Raw genomic sequence first — 11557 nt, 5'->3', positions numbered from 1 at the left:
GACACCCGAAATACTCTACTGCTGAAGCTCTATAGCTTTTGCTGATTCCATTAAACTTAAGTGGAATTGGGGTTCAGAAAAACTACTGTTTTAGCAACATTATATGATGAAGAGACTATATTTTATCTGCCTTTGAGAAAGAGAAGACTGGTTTTGGAACATAACCATCATTTGTAATATTCTGTTTATGAACACAAACCTAGAAAAAAAAGACTTTAAAGCATTTGGAAAGAGTCATTCATAAATTGCTGTTAAAAAGTAGCTTCACAGGGCTGAACCTGTGGCCTTGTTAAGGGAGCCAGATCCCATATAGCTGACCAACCATCATTTGAATCCTGGCCCCTGGAGGCTTAAAAAACATGCCCAGTGCATATGTGTGTATGTGCCCCAAATCCCAAAGGTTGGAGAAATGGAGAAGAGATTATGGCTTGACACAATCAACCACATCACTAGGGGTTGTTTTCTCCCTCTTTCTCTTCTCTGCCTCCTGTCTCTGGCTCTCTTTGGCAAGCACAGGCACCTTTTGGCAGGTTAAAAAAAAAAAAGGCGGCTTCAGGTGTCGAGTCCAGTCTTTTTGCCCCACTGTGAGATCCTATTTCAGTAGTTTCATGGCTCCCTTAGAAGAAAGTCTACTTCCCCATCTTTTTTTTAAAGCCTACTTCAAATGGTTGGGATCTTTCTCCTACATGCATAGGGCCACTTCTGAAGGCTCTCTTGGTAATAATTTTACTGTAATTGCTCAATTTCATCTGCTAAAAGTAGAAATTTAAGTTTTACCAATTTATTTCAAGGGATTTCATAAATATGTGAATATAATCCTTTTAGATTCAGAATTACCTTTTTTTTTCAAAAGTTAAACATTGATCATCAACTTTAGCTTAATGAGAAATAATGATTTAAAAAGTCTGGTTAGCCATTTTTGACTCAAAAACCAAGGTTTTCAAGTCTTCTAAAAGTAATTATGATACTAAATAACTTACTAGGAAATTAGATTAATAAGAATTCCTAACAGATGTGGGGCCACTGAAAATATATAATGAACTAGAAATTTCCACTTGGAGTAATAGGTCAAACTAAACTATCTAATATTCACTTTGTTTTTTCCAAAAATCTCAACATAAAGCTTCATAGTACATTTTAAAGACAATCACTTAATTTCAAGGATGTTAATAGAAGTTTTTAGTATAATTTTTAAAAAAGATTGTTTTGTCATTGTCATTGAGTACATTCGCACTACCAATGGGGTCCTCAGAAAACAATCTACTTCTAGCCTCAGCAGCCACAGGCACACATGAATGCATATACCCAGCAAGTATAGGGAAGCCTTGGGGTGTGAACTCTGGACCTTACCACATGGTTGGTAAAGTGTTGCTTTATTGCTGCACCACCAGCTGGCCTCTGGTTTGCTTTAAAGAGGCATTTGTTCACGTTCCCACTAGTGGGCCTGTTTGCTCTATTCTGACATTAAAAAATAGGCAGAACCACTCAGTTTGCATTTTCATTTAATTTTCTTTTTTCATTTTAGTACAGAAATGATGAAGAACCAAAGATGCTCCTGTGCTCATTTGTTTTTTTTTTTTTCATTTTTATTTCACATTAAAGGGTTTTTAATATAAAAGCAAGTTTTTAGAAAGGGACTAGGCCTTTGGTAGATACTTCAAAGAGCTGTCCTGTCTTCCTCAATCTTAAATATAAAGCCAGCTTTATATGAGCATTTTTAAAAAGAATTATTTTATTTAACTTTATTCATCATCATCATCATTATTATTTTAAATTTGATTAGAGAGAGAGAGAGAAAGTGTGACACTTAGCCACCAGATCTGGGACTCAAACCGTGGTCAACCATGTGGGAGTCTAGCACTCTAACCACCATACCACCTGCTGGCCCTATATTAGCATTTTTTTTTTCTGGCCATGTTTCAGGTCAATTTCATAAGTATGATTGAAGTAGATAATTGAAAGTTAAAAGACACCACCAGAGTTATGCTAGATTTATTGTCAGAATTTTTTTGTATTTTCAAGATTTGACTACTTCATCAAGTTCATCTGGTCCTAGAATTTCTGGTTCTCCTTGTCATCATAGCGAATCTAATTCATCTTCTGAGAAACACATGTCACGAACCTCACAAAGAGAAGGTAGGTTAAAAGTTGAATTTTATAATCTTGCAACAACAGATTCTACCAAATAGCTTTCTTTGGTTTGGTGTCTTTGGTTTGACTTTAAAAAATAAAAGTCAGGGGCGTGGTGGCGCCTGCCCTATGGCAAAAAATAAAAGTCAGTAGAGATAAGGCTCTTTCTTATCTCTCAGTCATCATTTTCTAAAAGCTAATCAGAATCTCCAGGGTTGAATATCTTAGGTTTCAGTGGTAATGGAACTTGAACTTCGGTTTTATTACCTAGATTTAATTTGGTCTAGTTTGGAGGGAAGTAGTAAGGATATATAAATTCCAGTCAAGATTGTTGTGAAAATTAAATGAAATTATGCATGTGGAAGAATTGTATAAGAAATGAATTTATCAGGTGATTGTGAAGGTCACCTGGTTCCAGCCCAGCAGGCTTTTTGCCTGCCATTTCCATGTCTGTGCAATGTGTAGTAGCCTGAGAAGGATTATGGGGAAAAGTGAGCTGCACTTTGGCCTTACTCTATATTTGCCAGTTGTTCCCCAACCATCCTTTTTAACTAGTTGCCCTACCTATCTCTTCTACCCCTTACCTGTACAAAGTCAGCCTTCTCTCCATCTCCATGTTAATTCACATGTACGCTTTTATAGCATTCATTATTTTTCCTCCTCTTTGTATATGGTGCATTAATGACCAGATAATGTCTTTTTTTTTTTTTTTTTTCATTTTGGGTCACCTTTTAGAGATAGGCATGTTTCTACCTCAATATTTATAGCAGATGCTAACTGGTATTTTCTCTGGGTAGCTTCACCTGGTAAGTGCTGGTTATCTTGCATGATTACTATGGCAGTAGAATGGTTTGAAATCTTTCTAACCTAACTTATGGCTTATTTACTTTACTCTGGATGTTGAAAACAGATACTCACTTTTTTTTTAAAGAGAGATTTTTGTTACAGGGTATGTGTGCTTGCTAGAGAGACAGAAAGCTAGAAATCACCCCCCAGGCAAGTACATGCCAAAACCCCTCTCCTCTGTTCTCCTCTCGGGATTTTGGGCACATATGCACACACTCCTGGCAAGAGTTTTAAGCTGCTGGATCAGGAACTGAAACCATGGTCGATTATGTGGGAGTCTAGCAATATAACCATTACACCATCCACAGGTCACCTGATAATCACTTTAACACTTTCTTTTTTTATTTTTTGGAGCGATTTTCACTGTAGGGCGCGTGCGCTCGCCAGACAGACAGAGAGAGACATAGAGACAGAAAGCGAGAAATCACCCCCCAGGGGGGATGGTCACGCCACAATCCATTCTCCTCTCGGGATCTTGGGCACGCACGCACACGCGCCTGGCGTGAGTTTTAAGCCACCGGGTCCGGGACATGAACCACGGTCGACTACATGGGAGTCCAGCGACATAGCCATTACGCTAACTGCTGGTTCCCAACACTCTTTTTTTTAGAATTATTTTATTTAATTTAACTTATTTATTTACTTATTTTTAATTTGACCAGACAGGGACATTGTGAGAGCAAGAAAAAGAGGGAAAGTGAGAAAGTAAGCTGCTAGGTCTGGGTCTTGAACCACGGTCAGACATGTGAGAGTCTAACGCCCTTAACCACCATGCCACCTGCCAGCTCCCTACTACATACCTTAAGGTTAAAACCCATTCCCCTTAAATGTTCATGACATTTTCCCTTTGATTTGATTTTTTTCTCTTCAAAATCAACCTGTTTTTCTTGAATTGTGGGAAACAAGCTAAGCTGCTAATAATTATTGAGAAAAATCTGTATTGATTGACTGTACCATCCATGAGAAAAACAATTTAAGAAGAAAAGAAGAGCTAACATGCTTGCTTGTTTTTAGCCAGTGGTAAACATAAAAAGCATAAACTGAGACCAACTTCATGGCCTAGTGATTAAAGGGAGCTGCCTCCCACATGGGTGACCAAGCAGTATGAATCTCAGCCTGGCAGCTTGGAAAGCACTCCAAACAGGGTAGTGAAATGGAGGAGAAGGCGTTGCGATATGACCCTACCCCACTGGAGATTGCTTTCTCTCAGTCTCCACCTCTCCCACTCCTGCCCCCTTCCCCCTCTCTGTCTCTTCTTGGCAAACACACAAACCCTCTGGCCAAAAAAAAAGGAAAGAAGAAGATACACAAATATATTATCGTTTCATGCCATATAGAGTTGAGAATAAGGGAAAAGGTGATATATAAGGAGATCAGGAAAAGAAAGGAAGAAAATTAAGAGGGAGGAAAAAAGTGGGAAAAGGTGAGGCTTATAGGAGAAGTTGCACTGAATATTGGAAGTCCTAGGTCTTTGGATGTCAGTTTGTTAGTGTCATCCTTAGGGAGACATAATAGCCATATGTACCAGAGGCTTTAATACTTATTTCAGCATAGAACTCTAGTTTTGACATGAAATCTGCTGGGGACTCTTAGAAATATAGCACAAATAAAATTGAAGGAGCTCTGGTTCAAGTGAATTACTGATCCTTGACTCTCCAGTCTTCTTACCCTATTTCCACTCCAGTTCCTGTATGGTCCCCCCTCTTTTTTTCAGCTCCTGGGAAACCTCTGAGTAACATTGCTAGCTAACCACTGCTTACCTATTTGGAATGGGTTCTTTTCTGCTTTTGTTACAGGTTTTCAAAAGTCTTTTTTTTTTTTTTTTGAGAACACGTTTTACATTTTAAGACTAACTTTAATCTCAAAGTCACATATCCATATACCTGTTTCCTTTTTGTTGACGTCATTTAAACTTAAATGCATGGTTTGTTAAAGACCATAAACAAATATTTACCACGTCTGTTACATGTAACAGCCAGGAACAGCTTTTAACAGAAATTCATCTGTACACCCCCCAACATTTTTTTATTATAGATATAGGTATCAAAACGATCCTGAACATATTTTTGTACAACTAGTAGTTAGCATCCACACCACTTCAAAAATTAACACAATTCGTGACAATATTTATTATACCTGCTACTTCAAACAATGTCGACTGCAACTCTTTCACTGAGTGAGATATATAAAGCATACCATGTCTGTTTTTCCTTCTTGAGATATTTTACTTTTCAGAAACACGTGCTTGTACCACTGCCATCTGACACATCTCACTGTACTTTCATCTTGAAATTTTGATTTCTGTTTCAAATACTCAAGACTTACATTTAAATGACAGTACCTTAACAAGAGAAAAAAAATTTGGCTCCATTTTTCCTCTTGTTACCTGAAAACATAATGGGTGTGCATATATATTAAATATATTACAAATGTCCACTGATGTTTACTTGCTGGAATTCCTGGTAGTAGAGTACCAGGAAGATGTATAATTGGTTATGTTTCCCATACCTTGTTAGACATGCCTCTATGCAAGGTTTCCATCCTCATCTGCAAGATTATTCGTTTATTTGTTCATTTTAGTACTATCCTTGGAGGACCTAAGTCCATATTCTTTAATTTACTTAAAGGCAGTCTTCATGGCTTCCAACTATATTTCCTTCTCTGGACTAGAGAGCACTAGGTCCTCTGACATGAGAATTGTTCTCTTTTACTTTTCTACATTCCTTCCATGTACAAAACTTTGGTTCTTACTTAAAGAGCTTTCTGAAATGTAGATCCAAATAAAAACTATCCTAGTCAGTTTCATGCCTTAGCCTTAGGTTACTGGTGAGTCTCACTGCAGGAATTTGGATTCTTTGGTTCTAGTCATACTCTTTCCTTATATCCCCAGCCCCAAAACTCACATACCATACATTGGAGGGTACCAAGTTCTTTCCACATGTAGTAGCATAAAGGGCAGGTTAAGGAATGAATGCATGGGAGGTTAGCTGCCAAAATAAAAGCTTTGATAAACTGTCTTAATCTTTTGATAAAACAAGTCTCATATCCTCATTTTCTTGTATCTCAGGAGTTTCACCACGAAATAGTCTTGAAGTTTTAACCCCAGAAGTTCCCGGAGAGAGAGACCGTGGAAACTGCATCACATCTTTACAGCTACACCCAAAGGGCTGGGCCACTCTTCTTCGGTGCTCAAGCAACACTGATGATCAAGAGGTATGGTCAGTAATACTTTGCCTTCAACAGGGCTTATTAGACAAATTGACATTGCCATGTGTGCAGCCCTTAGGCTAGATACTGGCCAAAATATATTCAGAGGCACACTTTCAGAGATCCTCCTCCTTGAGCCTCCTGTTTCTTTATCTTTTTTTTTTTTTTCTTCAAAGAACCTTCCTCCTGAGCCTCCCTTTTCTTTATTTTTTTTTTTTTTTTAATAATTATTTTATTTAACTTTATTTATTTATTTATTTTAATTTGACCAGAGAGACACAGAGTGAGTGAGAGAGAGAGAGAGAAAGTGGAGAAAGCAAGCCACCAGATTTGAGACTCAATCCATGATCGGCCATGTGGGAGTTCAGCGCCCTTAACCACAGTGCCACCTGCCGACCCCTCATCCTCCTGTTTCTCTGTCCTCCCTTGCTTCCTAATATCTTTATCCCCTGCAAACTCTTCTCCTGCTTAGTTGTAGCAAACTGGGAAGTACTTTAAAGGCCACCATCAGCTCAGATTGTGCTCAGTCTCTGAATTCTTGCCTCCTTTATCTCACCTTAAAAATAGAAATAACTTACATAAAACATAGGACTGAAATGTTTCATCTAGCTGGTTAAATGCAGCAGTTTGCTAAGCCAATTGAGTATTATAATTTTCTCTTTAAAAAAAAAATAACAGGAGGGACCAGCAGATGCATAACAGTTACATCACTGTACTCCTACATAGTCATCTGTGGTTTAAGTCCTGGACCTGGTGGCTTAAAACTCATGCTAGGCATGTGTGCATGCATGCCCAAGACCCCAAAAAGGAGACTGGAGAAGGGATTACAGCATGGCCATCCCCTATAGCAGCAAAAAAAAGAAAAAAAATTAAATAATAAACCAAACAGGAAACACTGGGAAAGGAAGGAACCAAACTGATTAGTAGAGGTAAAAATCTTAAATGAACTTAAGATTCTCATCACTGTGAAAGGCAAGCGTATTCCACGGATCTCACTGGCCACATCTGAAAGAGAGGAACCTTTGATGTGTAATAAGGGAAAGTATGTAGGTCTAGAACTTGGATATGCCCCAGGAATTTTTCAAATATCAAGATTGTTGTAGCCCTTGGAAAAGGGAATGCACAGGCCATCAGGTCATCAGGTGGCATGGTGGTTAAGGTGCAGTACTCCCACAAGGCCAACCATAGTTCAAGTCTCAGACCTGGCGGCTTGCTTTATCACTTACCCCCTCTGTCTCTCTGGTGAGTACATGTACCTTATAGCAAATTTTAAAACATAATAATAAATTAAATTAAATAAAGAAAAAAGAAAAGGGAATATACTACTATAGAAGTCATAGCCTCAGGGAACAAAAGTGTCATAGCACAGAATATCAACTTATGAAGATAAAAAGGTATGCGGCCTACAAATTTTGTTAGTAGGGAGAGGAGAAAATAGTATTCATCTATTGATTACCTGGAACAGTGTGTGCTTTGACAATCAGATGAGCTTTTTAAAAATAGGAAGTAGGGAGCCAGTAGGTAATGTGGAGGTTAAGGTGCTGGATCCAGCTTTGTGATTTGAGCCCTGGATCCAGTGGCTTGAGAAGTATACCAGGCACATGTACATGCATGCATGCCCAAATTCCCAAGAGAAGAGTGGAGAAGGGCTTGTGGCATGGCCATCCCCCTGGGGGTTGATTTCTCATTTTCTCTTTCTCTCTCTCTCTCTCCCTATCTCTCTCCCTCTGGTGAGTTGCACATACCCTGTAGCAAAAACAAAAAAACAAAAAAACAAAAAAACTTTTAAAAAAGAAAAAGGAAGGAAGGAATGGGTCAGCTCTGTGACATAGCACTAGTGTACTGATTAAGAGAAGCCATATCTCACATGGTGACCATGATTCAGATCACCAGCTCAGTCAGCCTCAAATATATAGTGCATGCACGTGAGTCCTGAAGATCCAATGGGATGAATGGAGGAAGGGAATTGCAGCATGACCAGATCCTGTAGAGGAGCTTGCTCTCTTGCTCTTGCTCTCTCTCTCTTGCTCTCTTTCCTGCATGCACTTCCATCATGAATAAAGAAATGAAATTTTAATAAAAATAAAGAATATCTGTAACATTGTTTGGGGCTCTGTAACTTTGGTTTATCTTCCTTCTCTTCCTCTTAGTGGACTTGCGTCTATGAATTCCAAGAAGGTGCTCCAGTGCGACCTGTCTCACCTCGCTGTTCTCTACGACTGACTCATTATATAGAAGAAGCCAATGTAGGCAGGGGTTACATCAAAGAACTTTGCTTCAGCCCTGATGGGCGAATGATTTCTTCCCCACATGGCTATGGAATCCGCTTGTTGGGATTTGACAAACAGTGTAGTGAACTTGTTGACTGTTTGCCCAAAGAAGCCAGTCCTCTGCGGGTGATCCGTTCTCTGTACTCTCACAATGATGTGGTACTGACAACAAAATTCTCCCCAACACATTGTCAGATTGCCTCAGGGTGCCTTAGTGGACGGGTTTCTTTGTATCAGCCAAAGTTTTAGGCACAGCTTACATCAATAAGGAACTCTTCTGGTGTTTGACTTACAAATTACTTCAATTTAGGTGAAGTATTTTCTTTTTTTTAGAAGATCTTATAAGTTTGGGTCAAGATCCTGGTTTTCATGGGTCCATGAACACATCTGTGACCTGAGTACTTTGGTCATCCAGCATCATTTGGGCATCTCCAAGTTAGACTCTATGCAGCATCTTCTTTCTCAGCATTCCTCTGCTCCTGCTAATCTGTGCCACTCAACTCCAGTTCTGGTTATTTTGCATGATAGTGCATCAAGTTCCTTCCTTCCTTCCTCCTGCCCTTTCTCCCCTCCTTCCTTTCTTCCTTGTTTTTTTTATTTTTTATTTTTTTATTTTGGTGTGAATTTTGTGAACATTTGGCAGGAGTTTTGGTTGGTATAGGAGAAACTCGGACCCTGGTATTGAAATAAAACCGGAAGTCTGATGTTGACATACTGGTTGTTGAAAAAAAAATTAATCTTCACTTATCAATACACTTGGCCTCTTAAATTACTGTCATACCCTATATCGAGCACAGATAATGGCATTATTCACATCATTGTTTATCTTACAACAAAATATCTTAAAAGTTTTCCGTTAAAATTATACAAAATTTTTTACAATGCAAAGGATTTTTTGAAATTCTAGGGAAAAATATCACAAATATCTTTGTAATTTACTTGTATGAATTTAAAACCTTTAGCATGTGTCCTTACTTGGTATTTTATCCTATCGACAATATCCAAAAGGAAAGAAGGAGAAGCAATGGGTTGTGGTCATTTCTATTTTACAGAAAGGGATATATTTATTAGATTAGTATAGTATCTGGCCACAGAGTGCTGAGAACAGTGTGACTTAGATTTTCTGTTTTCTCTGCCAGATTATTTGAATCACACAGGATTATATGTTAACAATATTGGAGTGGCAAAGGCATTAAGAGTAAAAGGGTGGTGTTTTACTCGTTTTTTATCCTTAGTCTGAGTGTTGCCAGCCCAGTTCTCTTACCATGGATGAGGAGAGGACTGCCGCCCTCTTTAAGCTATTGTCCTAACTAGGGTGGTGACTAAGTGTTCCCCTAAAGACCTTTTTTATGTTTTGTTATGGTACACAGCAGGGAAAAGCATCAAGCAGGGATCGAGGCTGATCACTCTGTTGACTAAGCAGCTTTTGTCCAGCTTCCTCCATATCAAATGGCATGGTGATAGAAGGAATTTGCCAGAGGCTAGAGAAGTGAAGCCTTGCACCAGCCTGGCCCTTTAGGTATCATTCTTTTTACACTGGTGGTTCTGAAATGTTGGGGTGTGTTGTAACCATTGAAGCACTTGTGAAAAATACAGAAACCTGGGCCTTAGGATAGTCTGACTCAGCCAGGGAGAGAACTGAATCTGTATTTTTAATGGGAACCCCAATAATTTTTATTCAGGTGGTCTCTAGATCACAGTTTGAAAAACACAAACAGCAGTAAATACTGCTGTACCTAGGTAGTACTTAACACAAGTTCCAGAAGATGTTTTGATTATTAAAAAAAAAAAAAAGTAAAAAGCAATTTTAGAGGTAGAAAATATCTTATGTGACTTTACTAGGATCATCCTTTAAGTTGGTGGCAGAGCCAGGACTTGAGTTCAAGTCTCCTAATTCCTTGCTCAGGGTAATTTCTACTGTATTGTGCTGGCTGTTAAAAACATGGACTTATGAATACTTTGTCTTTAAATTGTATTATTGTGAATATCCTTAAATTGACCAATAGATTGAAAAAGGAAGGCATGGGAGTGGGTGCTGAGAATTCTAGCCATAAGAATGATTTAAGTATTGGTTAAATCATGTTCAAATATGAAATGTCTAAACAGCTCAAATACATGAATAAAAATGACATTTCCTTGTAGGATCTACTGACTAGCCATTCACACACTTTTACGGACCTTATTTCTACTTAGAACAATGTTGGCCCTAGGACACATTTTAAACATTAGATCATTTCACCACAGATGTTTGAAAAGTTGGACCTTTTTTTAGTCATTGAAAAAATTACCACTAAAATACAGTGAAAACCTACGCTTCCCATGAGCTTTTTTTAAAAAGCACATATTTAAAAGAAAGCAGTTTTGGAGGTAAGAGCACCAAATAATGTCATTTAAAATAAGCTACCGAGTACAATGATTATTGATATTCTAAAGAAGACTGTATTTCTTGTCGGCTTTGGAAAGAGTTCCATGACAAATGCTGGACCCGCTTGCTGCCCAACTCTAAATTCAGCCAATGTTTCTTTAATGACTATAGAGTACCTATCGTGTCAAGTAATGTACACACTTTACTACTAATCCTCAGAAAAACCTTGCAAGATAGGCAGAATGAGCCCCAGTTTACTTTGGAGTGTCAGAAAAATGGTGATGGTGGGTCAGAAAAATTAAGTGACTTGCCCTAAGTCACAGAGTTGGCAGTAGGTGGCAGCACTGGGATTCAAACCCAACTTTGTTTTGTTTGCTTCAGTCCAAACTTGTGCTTTCCGATCTACCATTTTGCCCTTTAGTTTGTAAAGGATGGTAAAATGACTTGTTAATTCATTTGTTTAATATATTCTGGAAGTTTTGTTTGTTTGTTTTGTTTTGTTTTTATAATCACAGAGCTGGTTTGCTTTCTGTACCATGTGAAAGAGCATGTACAAGATTGAAAGTTTTCGTGAAAATATCATAGTCAGGACTAATGTATACCCCGTTCCTAACTTAAAAACCTCAAGCAGAATAAGCTATAAAATGAAAGTGAAAGTGAAATAGCCTTGTATAAAAACAGAGCCACACAGAAGAGAATGAAAAATTAACAGCCAGCAAACTCAACAAAAGAAACTTTG

General features: G+C 38.2%; 1 protein-coding gene across 1 annotated transcript in view; it reads left to right on the top strand.

Moving 5' to 3' along the window:
- DCAF10 (DDB1 and CUL4 associated factor 10) overlaps positions 1-11326 on the top strand; it is a gene marked incomplete at its 5' end in the record, with an annotated part of 51519 nt that extends 40193 nt beyond the window's left edge. Inside the window, 3 exon segments of the mRNA XM_006143728.3 lie at positions 2023-2136; positions 6044-6189; positions 8334-11326. Of these exon segments, the coding sequence (XP_006143790.2) occupies positions 2023-2136; positions 6044-6189; positions 8334-8702 (629 nt within the window).
- Positions 11327-11557: the final 231 nt, after the last annotated feature.

Source organism: Tupaia chinensis, unplaced genomic scaffold (genome assembly GCF_000334495.1).
Source record: "Tupaia chinensis unplaced genomic scaffold, TupChi_1.0 Scaffold000104_1, whole genome shotgun sequence".
NCBI classification, from domain to species: Eukaryota; Metazoa; Chordata; class Mammalia; order Scandentia; family Tupaiidae; genus Tupaia; species Tupaia belangeri.
Note: the sequence above shows the minus strand (reverse complement) of the source record. Positions and strands in the feature narration are given on the sequence as shown.